Source organism: Carettochelys insculpta, chromosome 9, assembly GCF_033958435.1.
Source record: "Carettochelys insculpta isolate YL-2023 chromosome 9, ASM3395843v1, whole genome shotgun sequence".
NCBI lineage: Eukaryota > Metazoa > Chordata > Testudines > Carettochelyidae > Carettochelys > Carettochelys insculpta.
This window is the reverse complement of record NC_134145.1, coordinates 65,546,440-65,566,627: the sequence shown is the minus strand read 5'-3', so window position 1 is coordinate 65,566,627 and position 20,188 is coordinate 65,546,440. Positions and strand designations below refer to the sequence as shown.

Sequence of the window (20,188 nt, the reverse complement as noted above, 5' to 3'; positions counted from 1 at the left end):
TACACCAGTGGCATTCATTTCAAAATCAGCACTTTTGAAATGCGCATGGCTGCCATTATGCTAATGAGGAGCTGCATATGCATAGCAGCACTTCATTAGCGTCTGCTGAAGTTGCTCATTAGCATCCCCCTTTCGAAAGGGGGATACTAATGTAGCCACAGCCTCTGAGTTTACCAAAATCTGCCTTCCTGAAATCCATTGTCTCTGTTTTGCTGTTCTCCCATCTACTTCCCTTAGCACTGCACCCTAAAGCACCAATGGACCACACCCTGCCACCTCCAGATTTTCCCTTATAATGTTCTGCTTTGTTATTTTAGCTGTCAAGTGCCCAGTGCTGGATTCCCCAGGCAGAGGCCAATTAAACTGCACTCACTGGCATGGAGATTTCACATATAACTCCACTTGCACCTTCTCCTGCGAGACTGGCTTTGTGCGGCATGGATTGGAGACGCTGGAGTGTACAGCCCTCGGTCAATGGACAGGGCCCACCCCACGCTGTGAAGGTACAGTACAGGCTATCTTGCAGGACTATTGGGGGTGCTACTTCTGCTCACCTGGTAGACAGCTCTGGGGAGAGTTACCCTGAGTGGTCCTTACAATGTCCGAACTGATAAAACTGAAAAGCAAATCTAGGAAATGTTAAATCCAGGATTCAGGGCCCCTGTGAACACCCACAGGAAACTCTGTAGCTGCTGCAGTTATGCCAGCATTCCCAGTGCTCTGGGCTGCTGCAAACCTCATGGAGCAATCAGCACAGAATAAATGAGGTCTGGAAGGTACCCATACCAGCCCATCTCTAACAAGCACAATAAAAGGCCAGTATCTTGTTAGCCATAGTAGTCACTGGGACAAGCCCCTGCATGAGTAGGAAACACTGCCTGACCTACTAGGTCAGGAATTGAGAATGCATACCAGGCTAGACTCAGAGCAAAGTTTGCTTTAGTATCTCAATGAGATAAAGAGGGAACTATTGTCATGGCTAACTGCAATCTGGGTTAGTGCATTTTGTGTTCACTGGGAGTCTGTTAGTTTGATGAAGATGCCTTTTTTCTGTGTTGATTTGAAAATGTAATCTCAGGTAAATGAGCATGAATCATATCATTGTTGCCCAGGGATATAAAATATGATTAAATTTGATTTTGTATTATTTTTTAATTGTTTGCTTAATGTCCTTATCATTTAACCTGATCAGTCCATTAACATTCCAGCTGTCACATGCCCAGTACTGGCTGCCCCAGTCAGGGGCCAATTACACTGCTCTCATTTTCATGGAGACTTCACATATAACTCCATCTGTACCTTCTCCTGTGAGACGGGCTTTATGCAGAATGGATCACAGATGCTGGAATGCACAGCTCTTGGACAATGGACAGGACGTCCCCCACACTGTGAAGGTAGAGGCAAAATATTAACTTTGATTGTTTAGATCTTCTCAACCTGTTTCTTTCTGAGCCTTTCCTGACATAGGAAAAACTCAAGCTTGTCTGGCATTGCTTGTCCATGGTAAATCCATGCTGGCTGCTAGTAATCACCTCTTCATCCTCCAGATAGTCACAAACAGACTGTTTTTATACATTACTCTAGTAGCTTCACTGGGATCAAGGTCAGGCTGACTGATCTATAGTTCCCCAGCTCCTCCTTTTTACCCTTTTCAAAGAAGGGCACAACGTTAGAGCTTCTCCAGACTTCTAGGACCTCTCTTCTGATCCATGAGTTGGCAAATATTACTGCCAGAGATCTTCAGCTAATTCATTCAACACTCTGGGGTGAATAGGATATGACCCTGCTTATTCTGAATTAATTCAAAGTGGTCAGAAGGTCTCTGATGTGTTTTACTTACCATGATCTGCCTCTCTTTCCCTTTATTGTCTATAATATCTTCCCTGATTGTCCAGTCACACGTTATGTAACCCTTCTATTAATGCCAGGTGCCTGCCAGAAGGGCCGGGTTCAGCTCCTAGGGGGTTCCTGTCAAGGATACAACCAACTGGCTCGAGCTCCCACCCAGTGGCCTGGGACAATCTCACCCCGCTTGCTGGGTGCCTGTAAGGCAGTTCTCCCCCAGCCTCGCAAGCACAGAGTCTAAGATAGAAACAGCTTATTTAATGACAATAACCTTCCTTTACCTGAATGTAACCTTTTTTGGTTTCTAGATGGCTAACAAGCTCCTTGTGCAGCCACATTGGCTTCCTGTGGCTCCTCTTATCTTTCTGCTGAATCAGAATAACTTGATGTTGAACTACTAGCATTACATTTTTTAGGAGCTGCCAGAACATTTTGACTTCTTTTCTACTGAACTGCTCTCTCCATGGCATCTTGTGTATTATTTCTATGAGTTGGTTGAAGTCTGCCTTTTTGAAGTCCAGGGTCCTTGCTTTGGTGTTCCTGTGTCCTTCTTTCCAGGATATATTGAATTCTATCAGATCATAATTGTGTCATCCTAAAAATGCTGCTGATCTTCTCATTTGCAATTAATTCATCCCTATTAGTTAATACCAGAGGCAAAATGGGTGACCCTAGTTATTTACTCAACTTTCTGAATCAAAAAGTTGTCCCCTAAACGTGCAAAGAGTTTGCAGGATATATTATGCTGCATTAGTTATTCAAAAAATATCAGGGAGGTTTAAAATCAACAATTAATACTAGCTCATATGTGTTGGGTAATCTAGTTACCTGCTTGAACAATGCCTCATCCACTTCAGTTTGATTTGGTGACCTACACTAGAGCCTGCCATAGCAGTGCTATTGGATTTTTCACCTTTTAATCTTCACCCAGATATTTTGAGTTGTCAGCCAGCTGTGGGTCAGCTCTCTGATCCCACTGACTACAGGCTGCCTGTGCACTGTCCACTGGGATTTTGCAAGCTCTACTCTCTCTCTCTCTCTCTCTCTCTCTCTCTCTCCAAGAGACCTGACTATTACCAACACTCTGTTCTAACAAGCAGATAAATACAAAACGACGTTGATGCACCCTAGGTCTAAACAGTGGCACCTGATAGATTATGCCATTGTCAGAAGGAGAGATATCTGAGACGTACTGATCACCAGAGTAAAGCGAGGCGCAGAGTGCTGGACAGATCACAGATTAGTCAGGATGTCTCTTCAACTTCACATCGCTCCCTCTCGGCACAAATGCCTTAAGCATGTGCGACCTGCTTTTAACATAGCCAAACTGAAGGATGCCCAATGTTTCAACAATTTTCAGAAGAGTCTTGAAGACAAATTAACATCCCACAGTCAACTGATCGGTACTGTAACCAAAAAGTGGGATCAGTTCAAGCAGATAGTGACTGACATAGCAATAACATCGCTTGGACCAAAGAAAAGAATACATCAGGATTGGTTCAATGAGAACCAAGAAGAAATATGTTCAGCACTGGAAGTGAAGAGAAAAGCCTTTATTGAATGGCAGAATGACCCCTCCTCAGCCTCCAAATGGGACCATTTCAAGCACCTTCAGAGCAAAGCACAGAAGGACCTCCGTCAGATACAAGATAGCTGGTGGGAGAGCAAAGCCAAAGAAATTGAGCACTATGCTGAGACCCACAACTCAAAGATGTTCTTTAGCGCTATTAAGACTCTCTATGGACCTTCTAAACCAAGGACTACCCCATTGCTCTCATCAGACAACACAACGCTGGTCAAAGACAAAGAGGGCATCAACGAAAGATGGTGAGAACACTTCAGCAACCTCCTTAACAGACCATCAACCATGAATAATAACGTCCTCAATGAAATTCCACAACAACCCATCCTGACAGATCTTGACTTTCTACCCACTATAGATGAGATTAAGAAAGCTGTTAGCCAGATGAGTTCAGGAAAAGCTCCTCAAAGATGGGATACCAGCAGAGAGAGAGAAAGTGGCAAGTCCAGCAGCACTAGTAGCGTTCCATAGTGTGATCATCAGCATTTGGGAGGATGAAAACATACCACAGGACCTCCGTGATGCTGCTATTGTCTCCCTTTTCAAGAATAAAGGCAGCAAAGCAGAATGTGGAAACTATGGAGGCATATCCCTCCTCTCCATTGGAGGGAAGATCATCGCCCGCATCATCTTGAACTGCCTAATAGCCAGTATTTCCAAGGCAAATCTACCTGAAAGTCAATGCGGTTTTCGACCCGGCTGGAGCACAGCCGATATGGCGTTTGCTGTCAAATACAAGAGAAGTGCATTGAACAGAACATGCACCTGTATGCTGTCTTCATAGATCTGACAAAGGCATTTGATACCGTCAACAGGGAAGCCCTTTGGACCATTCTAATACAACTTGGCTGCCCAAGAAAATTTGTCCAGATTATACGCCTTTTCCATGATGACATGACAGGCGAAGTACTGTCCAATGGAGCCACATCAGCCCCCTTCAGCATCACCAGTGGCGTGGAACAAGGATGTGTTCTCGCTCCTGTCCTATTTAACCTGTTCTTTGCATGCGTCCTTAACCACGCAATGAAAGATCTGGACCGAGATATATACTTGAAATACCAGCATGATGGTTCACTTTTTGACCTCCGTCACCTGAATGCAAAGACTCAGACAGTGCAGAAACTCCTTTCTGAGGCACTCTTTGCTGATGACGGTGCCCTTATGGCTCATGCTGAAAACGATCTTCAGCACATTGTCAAGAAGTTTGCTGAGGCCTCGCAACTTTTCAGACTAACTAGCAGCCTCGGAAAGACAGAAGTTCTCCATCAACCTGCACCTGGATCAAATGCTCCTGTTCCGAGTATCTCCATTGACGGCACTCAGCTTAAAGTAGTGGAGAACTTTAAATGCCTGGGTAGTGTCATATCCAGTGATGGATCACTGGATAATGAGATCAATGCGCAAATATCCAAAGCGAGCCAGGCACTTGGCTGTCTGTGTGTCAAAGTTCTAAACCACCATAACATCCAGATGTCAACAAAACTGCTTGTGTACAGAGCTGTTGTTCTCTCATCTCTTTTGTATGGGTGCAAAACATGGACACTATATAGGTGTTACATCAAGCAGCTCAAAGCATTCCACATGCGCTGCCTCCGTAACATCATGACGAGCCGCTGGCAAGACAAAGTGCCCAATCTTGAGGTCCTCGAGAGAGCCCAGATGACAAGCATCGAAACGATGATTATGAAGTCACAACTACGTTGGACCAGTCACGTCAGCCGCATGGATGCCAACAGGATCCCTCGCCAGCTTCTGTATGGTGAACTCTGCCAGGGCATAAGGCGTATAGGTCATCCACAGAAACGCTACAAGGATACCATCAAAGCCAATCTGCAGTACAGCAATATCAAACCTACGGACCTTGAGGATGCCGCCAGTGACAGAACACAGTGGTGTGCAACAGTCAGAAATACCTGCATTGCCTTTGAGGAAGACTGCTGCCGGCATCTACAAGAGGTATGTGAGCGATGTCACAGAACATCAGCAATGCACAACCCACAGATTGCAAACTTTCCGTGCACCACCTGCGGCAAAATGTGCACCTCTAGAATTGGCTTATACAGTCACCAGAGGGCACACCATGAGACCAGTAACCGATGATCTGCACAGATTTATCATCATCGGATCGATGGACTACCATTACTTACTCTCCCTCTCTCCGAGTTAGCAACAGGCATATTGTAACCTCTGAACCCTCCAAGCAATCTTTTGGCATGCTCAACCCCTGCTCCACTGGAATCCGTAGTTTGTTTAGCCCCAAAGAACAACACACATGAGCTTACAAGTTACACCTCAGATCTCTGCTTTGTTTGACACGCATCACTTAGGTATGCTAAGTGTGGAAATAAGGGAAAGTTTATGTAACAAAGAGCGCAGATTCAAGTAATAGCAAGTAGCAATATTGGAAACAAATGGTTACATAATAAATAAAATCCTAGCATACATTCTAGAGCCTAGACTTAACCAACAGGATAACTTCCTGCCCAATGAAGCTGAGTTCATCCAGTGTCCTGGGAAGGTTTTCTAGCCAGGTTAGCTATACCCTCTTTTCATAACTCTCAGAATATCCTGACAATTCATCTCCTTTGTAAAGCTTCCAGCTGTCCCACTGCACAACCCTCCCCACACAGTTATACTGTCCACATCCACTGTCTGGCACCCTCAAACAGGGTGCCATGGTGGCTTTTGTGGTTTTTTTCTGCAGTACTCCTCTCTTGTGATTTCGTGTTAGCATCGGGTTCAGTAACGCAGACATGCTACCCTTGTGATATGTACAATTTACCATGACCGGGGCTGAGAGTTTGCTGGGGTTTCTAATATATTTCATGATAACATCTTTTAAATACCTAGGGGCAGGTTAGATAAACATTTGTCAGGAGTGATGTAGAGGGTGCTAGGTCCTGCTGTGAGTGCAAGGGACTTGACTTGATGACCTCTTGAGGTCCCTTCCAGCTCTATGATTCTATTCTCTTCTATTTGTTCTGTTCTAAAGGGAAATGAATGTGTGCTCCCTTCTGACTGAGGCACCTCTCCTCCTGCCTATAAATTCAAGGCTTTAAGTATATAATTACTAGCATAGATACAAAATGTAACTATTACCTGGACATGCATTACACAACAATTACAAAGTCCAGTGAGGTACTGGCTCTCAGAAATTTAACATTACTCTTTGGTGAATTACTATGCATATGCCTGACCCAGGTGATCCTTCATCATAAGGTAAAGCCCATGCATCCCTCTGTCTGCTGACATCCAGAAGTCCTGGGGTCACAGCAGTCCATTGGCCAGTACCTACCACCATAATTAACACATCCCTGGTACGTCTTCACCCATCAGCCCATTCCTGGGCATTACCTGAACCCAGCAGTCCAACTTCTGCCTTACAGAGTTACACTTAGCTCTTCCAGCTGCATGTCCCAAGCAAGACAAACTGAACAGCTCTCATGTATGGAGATTTCTTGCAGGTTGTGTTGGACTTCAGATGTCTGAACTTGCCAAACTGAAAAGCAAATAAAAGAAATGCTAAACCCACGATATAGACCCCCCCATGAACACTCTCGGAAAACTCCGCCTGACTTCATGGAGCAATCAGTACAGTTCTACTTTGCTATTCCAGCTGTCACATGCCCAGCACCAGCCACCCCTGCCCATGGTCGATTGAACTGCTCTCACTGGCATGGAGACTTCACATATAACTCCACCTGCACCTTCTCCTGTGAGATGGGCTTCGTGCGCATTGGACCGGACACACTGGAGTGCACAGCTGTGGGACAATGGACAGAGGAGCCCCCGCTCTGTGAAGGTAGAGGCATAACATTGAGTCCTTTCCTGAGCTGGTGAGATCCCAGGCAGCCCTTTTGTAGGAGCCAGGCAGCAGCACCTGCCCACTTCCTAGTCTGCCTTTGACACAACACACCCAAGCATCTATCCCTTCAACTCATGCTAGCACCCAATCTGTCTGTGGCAGTAACAGCCCTTTACTTCAGTCTGCATCCATGGCACACCATCCTAGGGTGTAAAACCCCCACCAGTGCACCACTCAACATCAATGGCACCCAGTGCCCCATGATCTACCCTTGTGCACCTATGCACTTGGGACACTTCATCACTCCTCAGCCTATTCCCCTGGCACTTCACTCTCTCCAATCAAAGACCATATCCCCATCACCTCCAGACTCCTGCTTTAATGACCTGCGCTTTCCTCTTCCAGCTGTCAGGTGCCCAGCGCTGGCTGCCCCGGACAAGGGTCAGTTAAACTGCTCTCACTTTCACGGAGACTTCACGTATAACTCCACCTGTACCTTCTCCTGTGAGATGGGCTTCATGCGGCAAGGACCAGACACACTGGAGTGTATGGCCGTGGGAGAATGGACAGGGCAAACTCCACTCTGTGAAGGTAAAGACACAGCATTAGTCTCTTTCTTTTCTTTCTTTCTTTCATTTATAAATCCTTCCTATGTAAATATCAAAAACAAAACCATTATTATAACCACAAGCTGTTGTTTAAAGAGATTGTACAGGAATACATTCATCAGCACTCTCTGTTTAAGAAAATGTTACCATATTACACAATGGGCTTGTCTACACTAACTCCCTACTTCGAAGGGAGGATGGTAAGTAGGGTGTTGGGAGTTTATTAATGAAGCCCAAAGAGTTTCATTGTAACATGTATCTTGTTTCTGGTGACTTTACAAAATTTAGTGAAATACCTATGTACACATTTAACAGATCAGATATGTGTTTCAATTGTTAATATTCAAAAATGTTGGGCAGAAGTGCTGGGTTTGTTTTTTTTTTTGCAGATAACTGCATTGTGTCTGAATACTAACTAAAAGACAACCAAATCCATAAACATCCATCTATATTTATCCTGCTTTTCTGGGCAAATAATTGGTGTGTAAATTATTCCATAACTACAACTTCTCATTTTTTAACAATTCCCCAGTGATTGGACTATTTCTCTTTTTTTGACTCTGAGGCTACCAATACACAAGCAGATACAAACAGATGAGATAAATTCACTATTCCCCAAAGGACCTACCCCGCATATACATTTCTGCTTTCCTATTCCAGCTGTCAAGTGCCCAGCTTTGGCTGCCCCAGGCAGAGGCCAATTAAACTGCATTCACTGGCATGGAGACTTCACATATAACTCCACCTGCAGCTTCTCCTGTGAGACTGGCTTTGTGCGACATGGATTGGAGACACTGCAGTGTACGGCCCTGGGACAATGGACAGGGCCTGCCCCACACTGTGAAGGTACAGTAAAGGTTACAGTGCAGGACTGGCTTGGGAAGTTGTTTCTGCCCTCTTGGTAGCAAGCTCTTGGGAGAATAATCCTGAGTTGGCTTTAGAATGTCTGAACAATCAGAATGAAAAGCAAAGCAAGGAAATGTTAAACACAGGATGTAGGGCCCCCATGAAGACTCACGGGAAACTCTGTAGCCTCTGCTCTACTGTAAGTTAAGGCCAGGATTCCCAGTGCTCTGGGCCATTCAGACTTTGTTCTGGTTTGGTATTGCAGCTATCCGGTGCCCAGCTTTGGCAGCCCCAGGCAGAGGCCAATTAAACTGCACTCACTGGCATGGAGACTTCAGTTATAACTCCACCTGTGCCTTCTTCTGCGAGACGGGCTTTGTGCTGCATGGATCAGAGTCACTGGAGTGTGTGGCCCTGGGACAATGGACAGGGCCTGCCCCACGCTGTGAAGGTAGAGACACAATGTTAGCTATAAGCTCTACGGAATGTACCCTGCTAAGCTGGTGTGACCCCAAGTGACTTTTCTAAAGAACCCATTCCTTTGCAACATCTAGGGAACAGAGCTATTGTGTATAATAACTTGGAGTCCAGGGCACTAGATCATTTGATCTGGGGAAGCCATGCAGTGTAAAGCTTCATTGCCCTGCTTATTGGACAGCCTTTTACAATAGTGCCAAGTGAATCCAACCCCTGGCACTATTGTCCTCTCTCTCCTATTCCCATAACCCTCCTCTAGACCCAACCACATATCTCCTGGCACCCTATTGACCTGGCAATTCAGTAACTACCAATCCATGTCCCTAGTACACCCCTCTCAACAGCTCACCCCTCTGAATCATAAAATCATAGAATCCTAAGGCTGGAAGGACCTCAGGAGGTCATCTAGTCCAGCCTCCTGCCTGAGGCAGGATCAACCCCAACTAAATCATCCCAGCCAGGACTTTGTCAAGGTGCAACTTAAAAACCTCTAGGGATGGAGATTCCACCACCTTTCTCTGTAACGCATTCCAGTGCTTCACCACCACCACCACCACTGGTGAAATAGTTTTCCTAATACCTAACCTACACCTCTCCCTCTGTAACTTCAGACCATTGCTCCTTGTTCTGCCATCTGTCACCACTGACAACAGCCTCTCTCTATCCTTTTTAGAGCCCCCCTTCAGGAAGTTGAAGGCTGCTATCAAATCACTCCTCACTCTTCTCTTCTGCAAACTAAATAAGCCCAAATCTCTTAGCCTCTCCTCATAGGTCCTGTGCTCCAGTTCCCTAATCATTTTTGTTGCCATCCACTGAACCTGCTTCAATGCATCCACATCCTTTCCTTACAGGGGGTGGGGGCGGGGGCAGAACTGGACACAATACTCCAGATGTGGCCTCACCAGTGCCAAACAGAAGGGAATAACAACTTCTCTAGATCTGCTTGAAATGCTTCTCCTAATGCATCCCAATATGCCATTAAACTTCTTGGCTACAAGGACACACTGACTCACATCCAGCCTCTCATCCACTGTAATCCGCAGGTCCTTTTCTTTTCTGCTGCACTGCTACTTAGCCAGTCGGTCCCCAGCCTGTAACAATGCCTGGGATTGTTCCATCCCAAGTGCAGGACTCTGCACTTCTCTTTGTTGAACTTCAACAAATTTCTTTTGGTCCAATCCTTCAATTTGTCTAAGTCACTCTGGATCCAATCTCTACCCTCCAATGTATCTCCCTCTCCTCCTCTGACCTCACACCAGAGGCATCAAGCCCTTCAACTCATGATGGCATCTTATCCTCCGCGTTCCTCACACCTCTGCACCTCTTTCCAGACAGTATTGCTCCAACCAGCCCGTGTTCCCTCTAAGCTGTGTGGTTGGGTGGCCACCCAGGTGGGAGTCAGGTGCCACAGAGTTCCACTTCTAGTAGCATGTGTTCAGGTGCCCATCCTCCTTTGCAGCCATGTTGCTCCTGCAGCTGTCCCCAGAACCCTCCCGCTGGTTATGAAGAGCGGGTGAAGGTGGTGATGATTTTAGGGTACCTCCCCACTGCTCCTGTAGCCAATCTTCACAAAGCAGGGCAGAGAGGACAGCCTGGCTAAGAACTCAGAGCTCCTGCTGTCTGAGATCTGAGGACAGCAGCCTCTGGGTGGTCTCTTTCTTAAAGAGACAGTGTATGGTCTCTGAGACTTCCCAGTAGCCAGCTCTGTCAGTCTCTCACAATCATCTCTCAATACATGCTTACATTGTTGTTGCTGTTATGTCTTGGTACTCCCTGTAATACACACATAGTCTCTGTAATTTTATTCTTTCAAAGTCTTATTTCAGTGCTTTAACAAGTCTGTACATTTCATAACTTCTGTCTCTCTTATGCTTAAATTTTAAATCGTTGAGCAGTGTGTCCTAAAATGCCTAGCCTGTCCTGAATGGAGTAATTATCTTTTTTAAAATATGTTATATCTATGTTTTGTTTTGTTTCTTTTGGTGGTGCACATAACAAAAGTTATTCTGAACATATATGGTAAAAGTTGAAGGGAACATTGCTCAGCACCCCATGCCTGTGGTATGTCACCACAAAGATCTGAAATCCCCAGCATCACACGACCCAGACTCTGGCACCATATCTCCTGCAGCACTCACCCTCACACACTGACATACTTATGACATTTCACCCCTCATTGGCTGATTCCCTGATATCTCACCCTCCAGCACCAAAGAACCTATCCCCTTATACACTTCTGCTTTCCTGTTCCAGCTGTCAAGTGCCCAGCTTTGGCTGCCCCAGGCAGAGGCCAATTAAACTGCACTCACTGGCATGGAGACTTCACATATAACTCCACCTGCAGCTTCTCCTGTGAGACTGGCTTTGTGCGACATGGATTGGAGACACTGCAGTGTACGGCCCTGGGACAATGGACAGGGCCTGCCCCACACTGTGAAGGTACAGTTAAGGTTACAGTGCAGGACTGGCTTGGGAAGTTGTTTCTGCCCTCTTGGTAGCAAGCTCTTGGGAGAATAATCCTGAGTTGGCTTTAGAATGTCTGAACAATCAGAATGAAAAGCAAAGCAAGGAAATGTTAAACACAGGATGTAGGGCCCCCATGAAGACTCACGGGAGACTCTGTAGCCTCTGCTCTACTGTAAGTTAAGGCCAGGATTCCCAGTGCTCTGGGCCATTCAGACTTTGTTCTGGTTTGGTATTGCAGCTATCCGGTGCCCAGCTTTGGCAGCCCCAGGCAGAGGCCGATTAAACTGCACTCACTGGCATGGAGACTTCAGGTATAACTCCACCTGTGCCTTCTCCTGCGAGATGGGCTTTGTGCTGCATGGATCAGAGACACTGGAGTGCGCAGCCCTGGGACAATGGACAGGGACCGCCCCACGCTGTGAAGGTAGAGACACAGCATTAGCTGTGGGCTGTGTGAAAGGTATACTGCTAAGCTGGTGTGACCAAGTGACTTTCCATAGGAACCAGTGCAAAGTTAGAAGGTGGATGTTACATTCTGCAGGAAATGTCCTTCCTAACTTATTCACCCAGCACCTTTTTAGAATACACATAGTACCTTCCTCCTGGCACTGCATAACACGCCAGCCTATATCCCTAGCATCCCACTTACCAGCACCTTCTCTCCCTACATACCACACTGCTTCAGCTGAACCACTCCACAGCCCTATTCGCTGCCTGTCAGTGACTGTTTTTCACCCTTGGATTTTTTGAAGGGGTGCACTCAGTCACTTTTCATTGTCCCCCAGAATCCTCTGTGTGACCCTGCCCTATCGCACCATAACCCTTGACACTTTGTCCAGTCACCCTATTACCTCATTCCCATGTCACACATACCCCTCCCGCAACCCTGCTCACCAGCAGCAATATCCATCCTATTCCCAGCCACCAGTACCCCAACTCATGTTCTGCCCCTTCACCTGGCACCCCATCTCCTCTCATTTCACCATTTTAGTTTACTCCTAACTCCACTTCCCCTGAAACTCCTTATCCACAGCACCCCCACAACCTTCCCTGAACCCCACACCTTTGACACTTCCTACCCATCAGCCCATTCCCCTGCACTTCAGCTCCTGCAACTACCCCTCACACACACAGACTTTGGCCTTAAAACTTTTGCTCTATTATTCCAGCCATCAAGTGCCCAGCACTGGACACTCCACAGAGGGGCCAATTAAACTGCTCTGACTGGCATGGAAACTTCACATATAACTCCACCTGCGCTTTCTCCTGTGAGACCGGATTTTTGCTACTTGGACCAGACACACTGGAGTGCACGGCCCTAGGACAATGGACACGGCACCCCCCACGCTGTGAAGGTAGAGGCACAACATTAACTTTGGCTGCTTAGAGAGTATGTGAGTGAGTGGTGTGATATGAAGTATCCTTTCCACAGGATCCCAGATCTTTGCCCATTGTGAGGAGGAGAGCTATTGTGTATGGTGGTTTGGGAATCAGAGCAGGAGGGTACCTGGATCTGGGGCAGACGTAATGGACTGCTTTACTGAGAAAAAATTGTTTAATGGAGCACAACGGGCCTAGGCTGCTATTGCCTTGCCCCCGAAGCAGCCATTTACGCCAGCGAAAAGTGTGTGCAAATAGTGTGCAATCTGTCAGAACTACTCATCCATGTTCCTGTCATGCTGCTCACTTGCATCCCCTTAGCTGACACCCAGTCTGGCAGCACCCCGTCTCTGTCATGCCATTTTACTTGGCCCGTAAATCCCTGACCAGAGCTCCTCAACCAGAGGCTGTTCAAGACAATCTGCCAAGATAAGAAAACTTTTATGTGCCACCCATGCTCTTAGGCCTATGGATTGACATGGACATGGACTGACAAGGGGCAGAAGGCACCGGAGCCAAATTTGAGTGAATAACATTGAAACCTGGTGTGCAGGGTCACAAGGCCACTCTACTGGGGCCTTGACAGTCTGGTTTTGAAGGTTTTTGTCAAAGGATGTCTACTTTTAAATCTATGATTGAGTGTCCAGGGAGGTTAAAGTGTTCTACCATTTTTTGTATGTTACATTTTTTTGATGCCTGATTTGTCCCCGTTTCTCCTTTGGCGCAGAGATTGTCTAATTTGACCAATATACATGGCAAAGGAGCATAGCTGGCACGTGATGACATTTGAGGATTATTTGATTGCTATGTAGACTTCCAGGCTTGGACTGTTGCCTGATCTTGGGCTGGCACAAACCTTGAGAGGTGCTTAACCAGTGTCTCTAGTTATGGTTCCCCAACAGAAGGAATACACAGCACGCTCCCATTAACAATTCCCCAGTTAAACTGTGAGAGTTATCAGTCACCAACATCTTCTGAACTCTTCACACCTCTGTCCTTGCTGCATTCCATGTCCCATTGGCCCTTGGGGTGCACTGAGGACAGGGTGTCTTCCTCAGCTGGCAATGGCTGCACTGTGTATTGCAGTATGTAAGGCTGACATCTGCAAGATGGGTCTGAATATTTGTTTTCTTTATTCCAGTTATCAGATGCCCCCAGCTGAGGGGCCTAGAGCCAATTTTTATGAATTGCTCCCACCCTCTGGGACCTTTCAGCTATGGGTCAATGTGTCACTTTCACTGCACTCCAGGCTACTACCTCAATGGGACGAGCAGAGTGCAGTGCCAGCTTGATGGGCAGTGGTCAGACAAGATGCCTGCCTGCCAAGGTACGTTGTTTTGCTATGTTATAGCTTCCATGTGGAGCAGTACCTTTCCCTTGGAAGTCCTTTGCTGGGAATACATAAGAAGGTGAATGTGAAGAGGCTTAGGTGAGGCGAGAGCATCTCCAGTGTGGGGAAGGAGTTCTGTGGTCTGGCCAATGAGCCTGTGCTCCATAACAGCAGAGCAGAGCCCCCATTGATACACACTAACAATTACAGCCCTTTTATAAGCTGCGCACTTAGATGAAAGCAGCAAGCACTAGCGAGTGGCACACAGGGTGGCCAGTGGGCATCAGACACTATGTCCATCTAACCCACCCAGCATCCTGTCTCTGGCAGGAGCCACCACCAGATGCTTTTCAGGAAGGTGGAAGAAGCCACATAGCGGGCAGATGCGGGATAATTTGATCCATTAACTGCAGGGGTTGACTCAAGCAACAGGGCACCTGTCCTTCCAAGACTGTGTTTAGTGTGTGCTGTCACAACTCCAGATCCTCTTGTGATCTGCACTGACAGCAGATGCCTATCAGCAGTACATTTGTGCACCATGCCATGATGATGATTCTATCAGATTTGAATTTCTCAGCTTTTCTTTTCATTGCATGTTTCCTTATGCTAGGAGACTTGAGAGAATGTTCTCTAGGCCTCATTTATCTGTGTCATCTCTGCAGCAACACTCACAGTCTTTCCCCTTGTCTCACCAGCCACCCTGCACTAATCCTGCAATGTCATTGGGGCTGCGGGGAGTGCATTAACATTGAATCCCAGGCAAGCATAGCCCTTTCCTTTCTGCTCTATATTTTCCATATTATGCTCCATCCAGTTTCATTGCATCCTAACAATTTGTTGGGGTGTTGACTGCCACTGCACATAAAGCAGAGTAGCGCTTTCCATGTAGTTGTCTGTCACTAGTGATGCCCAAGTCTGTCTCCTGAGCTCACACATCTTATTTACAGCTCAGTATGATGCATGGGTAGTTTGAGTTATTCTCTCTAGCCAAGGGTGCTAGAACTAGTTATGTTCACCCATGGATGTAGTTGGGTGGGCTGGAGGTCATGCTGCCCTTCCAAACTGCATGCCCATGCAGGGGCTGTGCTTTGCAGTGGGGAGCTGATCATCTGGGAAGCATAGCCCCTGCTTCACAGCACAAGTCTCTCTCCATGGCAGGGCTCAGGAGAGCCTCAGTCCCCCTTCACCACTAGGCATGGCCACTGTCCACAGGCCTGCCCCCTGTTCCTGCTTTTCTCCCAAGACCTTGTCTTCTCTGGCCAGGACAGAAGATGGAGCTGGGCCAAGGTAAGAGCCATCCAAGGAGCCCAGGCCACTGTGGAGAAACCTAGACTCTCTACCACAAGGGAGACAGGGTCTTGGAGGAAGATGAAGGGCAGAGGGTGGGTCCATGAAAGGTTCATGCGCCTCCCACTTCTACTCAGACTCTGGCACTCCACATCTAACTTCATCTGATTTAGGAACAACAGGACTCCTGGGCTGTGTCTACACGTGCCCCAAACTTCGAAATGGCCATGCAAATGGCCATTTCGAAGTTTACTAATGAAGCGCTGAAATGCATATTCAGCGCTTCATTAGCATGCGGGCGGCAGCGGCGCTTCGAAATTGACGAGCCTTGCCGCCGTGCGGCGCGTCCAGACGGGGCTCCTTTTCGAAAGGACGCCACCTTCTTCGAAGTCCCCTTATTCCCATGAGCTCATGGGAATAAGGGGACTTCGAAGTAGGCGGGGCCCTTTCGAAAAGGAGCCCCGTCTGGACGCGCCGCGCGGCGGCAAGGCTCGTCAATTTCGAAGCGCCGCTGCCGCCCGCATGCTAATGAAGTGCTGAATATGCATTTCAGCGCTTCATTAGTAAACTTCGAAATGGCCATTTGCATGGCCATTTCGAAGTTTGGGGCACGTGTAGACATAGCCCTGGTAACTTTTAATTGGATTCAGGCACCTAAAGTTCAGATTTTTAAAAGTATTGACATGTTGCTTCATTCAGTATTGCAAGGTCTAAGTGACTTAGACAGCTAAATCCTACTAAGTGCCTCTGTCATTTTTGAAAAGGGAACTAGCTAAGTGATGTATAGTCAACTTTTTAAAAGTACTGAGGCACCTAAAGATGCAAACAGGGGCCTAGTGGGAGTATCAGAGGCATTTAATCTCCAGAGTTCAGCACCTCACCTGCTTAGGTGCTTTTTCCAATCCACTAGGGCCAGTTTGTCTCATTAGGGACTTAGATACCTTTGAAAATCTGGCCCTAGGTCCCTTTGGCACTTTTAATAATTTGATTTCAGTGATCTGAACCCTAACATGCTGGCCTGGGAATTTATTTCAGAGGAGGCTTCTGCTTATTTCAAGCAAGCCCTGCTTTACACGGGTGGTGGAGCTGTGGCTTTTGTAGCCCTGTTGCTGACAGGAATACCCTTAGCTCTGCTAGTCAAGCGTCTCAGTAACAAAGGTAAGACGTATATAGTTTTGTTTGTGCATTTGGTCATTACTGCTGTGGGCATTTACTTGGAAACCAGTAATTGATTCCTTGAAGTGCAGTTAAAGTCAAAAAAGTGATTCAAGATGGTCCCTTATTAGTCCAAATGGCTCATCCCTAAAAAGACATGACACAGTAAGAGAGAGGGAGCCCTGTCATCCCTGTTTTATGGAGGGGAAACTGAGGCTTGATGAGATGAACGGGCTCAGCTTACCCTCACTGAAGTCATCAGAAGCAGCATGGCCACTGCTTCTACTTTAAGGGAGGTCCAAGGGCCTAAAATACAGAAGACTGGCATGCTATTGTTGAAACAGATTACCAGAGAAACAGTCTATGATCTCTGGAGCTCTTTGTGAGGGTAAGCAATACTGTCTGTCTTCCTCAATCAGTAGTCAAAGCCCCAGCAGAGAGAGAGAAGCACTATGAGCTGCACCTTGCTTTGCTGGACCCTCTTAATAATTGTGATGGAGTGGGGGGAGTGCATGTGTGAGTCAGGCTGGATGTGAGAGACAAGCAGATCAGCTCCCAGTGGCTAAGGATGACCCTGGGGCTACAACTGGCAGGCAACACCTCTGCCCTGAACAAAGAGGAGGGAGGAGCCGAGCTGGGTTTTGAATCGGGGGCAGCAGTGAGGAAGCTGGGGGAAAGAGGAGCTGGAAGGCAGCCAGCCTGAGGAGGGGGAAAGCTACACCCCAGAGGGGCACCCCTCAGGGTCTTCTCCCCAGGACGGGTTGGAAGGACTGTCTCTGGCTGCTGTGCTGTCGCTTCTGTGAGAAACTGGGCATCTGTTGCCTAATATACCTCCTGTTGTACCTGCTGAGTGAGAGTCAATCCTGCCAGCAGACGGGGTGCAGTGCAGGGGAACCCCTGAACCCCATCACACCCAGTGACCTGGGGAAGTTCGGGGCCCTCCCTGCGTGACAGGGCATCAGCTATGGTGGTGGTGTTCCCCTTCACATGGACCACCTCCATGTCGTAGTCCTGCAGCAGCAGACTCCACCGCAGGAGCTTGGCGTTGGCCCCTTTCATGTGATGCAGCCAGGTCAGGGGTGAGTGATCGGTGTACATGGTGAAACGCCGTCCAAACAGGTACGGCTGCAGCTTCCCCAGCGCCCACACCATGGCCAGACATTCCTTCTCTGTGGCTGCGTAGTTCTGCTCCCGGGGCAGCAGCTTCTTACTCAGGTACACGATGGGGTGTTTCTCCCCTTTGTCATTCACCTACATTAGCACCGCCCCCAGCCCCACGTCTGAGGCATCGGTGAACACCAGGAAGGGTTTGTTGAAGTCTGGATTTGCCAGCACTGGGGCCCTGACCAGAGCCTCCTTCAGCGCGCAGAGGGCCTCTTGGCACTGCTCAGTCCAGACCACCTTGTCAGGCTTTCCCTTTTTACATAGCTCCGTGAGGGGGGCTGCGATGGAGCTAAAGTGGGGCACAAACCTCCGGTAGTACCCCACCATCCCAATGAAGGCCTGGACCTGTTTCTTAGTCTGGGGTGTGGGCCAATCTCTGACAGCCTCCACTTTAGCTGGCTCTGGCTTTAAGCAGCTGCTGCCCACCTTGTGGCCCAGGTAGGTCACCTCAGCCATTCCCACCTTGCACTTCCCTGCCTTGATAGTCAGACCAGCCTTCTGGAGTCGGTCCAGCACCTGCTTGACTTGGGACACATGGTCCTCCCACGTCTGGCTGAAGATGCAAACGTCGTCCATGTACGCCAGGGCAAAGCTCTCCATCCCTTTCAGTAGCTGGTCCACCAGACGCTGGAAGGTAGGAGGTGCCCCCTTGAGGCCAAAGGGCAGGACCAGGAACTCGTAGAGCCCCACAGGGGTGATGAAAGCCGACTTGAGCCGGGCATCTTCGTCTAATGGCACTTGCCAGTACCCCTTGGTGAGGTCTATGGTGGTGAGGTAACGGGCTTCCCCCAGCTTGTCTAAAAGGTCATCAGGCCTGGGCATGGGGTAGGTGTCCGATACAGTGATGGCATTAAGCTTGCGATAGTCCACACAAAACCGAACAGACCCATCTTTTTTTAGGGACTAACACCACGGGAGAGGCCCAGGGGCTGGACGAGGGTTGGATCACCCCCAGAGCCAGCATGTCTTCAACCTCCTGCTCTATGTCCTGAGCCATCTTCCCTGTGACTCTGAATGGTACACACTTGATAGGGGCATGGGTGCCTGTCTCTATTCGGTGGACAGCTAGGTCAGTGCGTCCAGGTCTGTCAGAGAACAGCTGTTGATGCGAATGCAGCACCTCCTTGATCTCCGTCTGCTGGGCAGGGGTCAGCTGGTCTGAGAGGGGAATAGACTCCAGCAAGGAGCTGGCTCCAGCCCTTGTGAGTAAATCCACCAAGGGATCATCCCCCTGCCCCTCCCAGTGTCTGCACATGGCCAGCACCAAGTTCTGTCTGTCCCAGTAAGGTTTCATCATGTTCACGATAGACCCGGTGGCTGTGGGCCCAGTTTGACAGTTCCACCACATAATTCACGTCATTTAGCTGTTTGACGACCTTGAAGGGCCCATCCCAGGCCACTTGCAGCTTGTTCCGCCGCACAGGTACAAGGACCATCACTTGGTCCCCGGTGGCATAGGCTCGGGCCCTGGCATTACGGTCATACCAGACCTTTTGCTTCCTTTGGGCCATGGAGAGGTTCTCCCTGGCCAGGCCCATGAGCTCGGTGAGTTTTTCCCGGAAGGACAGTACATACTGTACCACTGACTCCCCTTCAGGAGAGGCCGTCCCCTCCCACTCTTCTCTGAGCAAGTCCAAGGGTCCCCATATCCTCCTTCCATACAGCAGCTCAAACGGGGAGAACCCCGTGGATTCCTGGGGCACCTCCCTGTATGCAAACAGCAGGTGGGGTAAGTACTTGTCCCAGTCATGGGGGTATTGATTCATGAAGGTTCTCAGCATCTGCTTCAGAGTCCCATTGAACCTCTCCACCAGTCCATTGGTCAGCGGGTGGTAGGCTGTGGCCCAGGTGTGCTGGACCCCACACTTGACCCACAAGCTTTGCAGTAGGGCTGACATGAAGTTGGACCCCTGATCTGTGAGGACCTCTCTGGGAAACCCCACTCTGCTGAAAATGGACAGCAGTGCATCCGCCATGGTGTCAGCGTCGATAGAGGTCAAGGCCACTGCTTCTGGGTATCGCATGGCAAAATCTACCACTACCAAAATATATTTCTTCCCCGAACGCGTTGCCTTGCTGAAGGGTCCCACTATGTCTATAGCCACTTTCTGGAAAGGCTCCTCTATGATGGGCAGTGGCCTCAGGGGAGCTTTCCCCTTGTCCCGGGTCTTCCCCACCCTCTGGCAGGGATCACAGGACAGGCAATACAGATGGACAGCTGCAAAGATCCCAGGCCAAAAAAA

At 48.3% G+C, this 20,188-nt stretch overlaps 1 protein-coding gene across 8 annotated transcripts in view; it reads left to right on the top strand.

The window, feature by feature from the left end:
• SELP (selectin P) overlaps positions 1 to 20,188 on the top strand; it is a 54,750-nt gene that overhangs the window by 18,855 nt on the left and 15,707 nt on the right. For 6 of the 8 annotated variants that reach the window (XM_075002310.1, XM_075002308.1, XM_075002307.1 and 3 more), the window contains 11 exons: positions 318 to 503; positions 1,209 to 1,394; positions 7,044 to 7,229; positions 7,638 to 7,823; positions 8,501 to 8,686; positions 8,952 to 9,137; positions 11,417 to 11,602; positions 11,868 to 12,053; positions 12,799 to 12,984; positions 14,151 to 14,336; positions 16,662 to 16,784. In XM_075002310.1, coding sequence (XP_074858411.1) covers positions 318 to 503; positions 1,209 to 1,394; positions 7,044 to 7,229; positions 7,638 to 7,823; positions 8,501 to 8,686; positions 8,952 to 9,137; positions 11,417 to 11,602; positions 11,868 to 12,053; positions 12,799 to 12,984; positions 14,151 to 14,336; positions 16,662 to 16,784 — 1,983 coding nt within the window. The remainder of the gene's footprint in view (positions 1 to 317; positions 504 to 1,208; positions 1,395 to 7,043; positions 7,230 to 7,637; positions 7,824 to 8,500; positions 8,687 to 8,951; positions 9,138 to 11,416; positions 11,603 to 11,867; positions 12,054 to 12,798; positions 12,985 to 14,150; positions 14,337 to 16,661; positions 16,785 to 20,188) is intronic. The other 2 variants (XM_075002313.1, XM_075002314.1) reach the window with 2 other exon arrangements.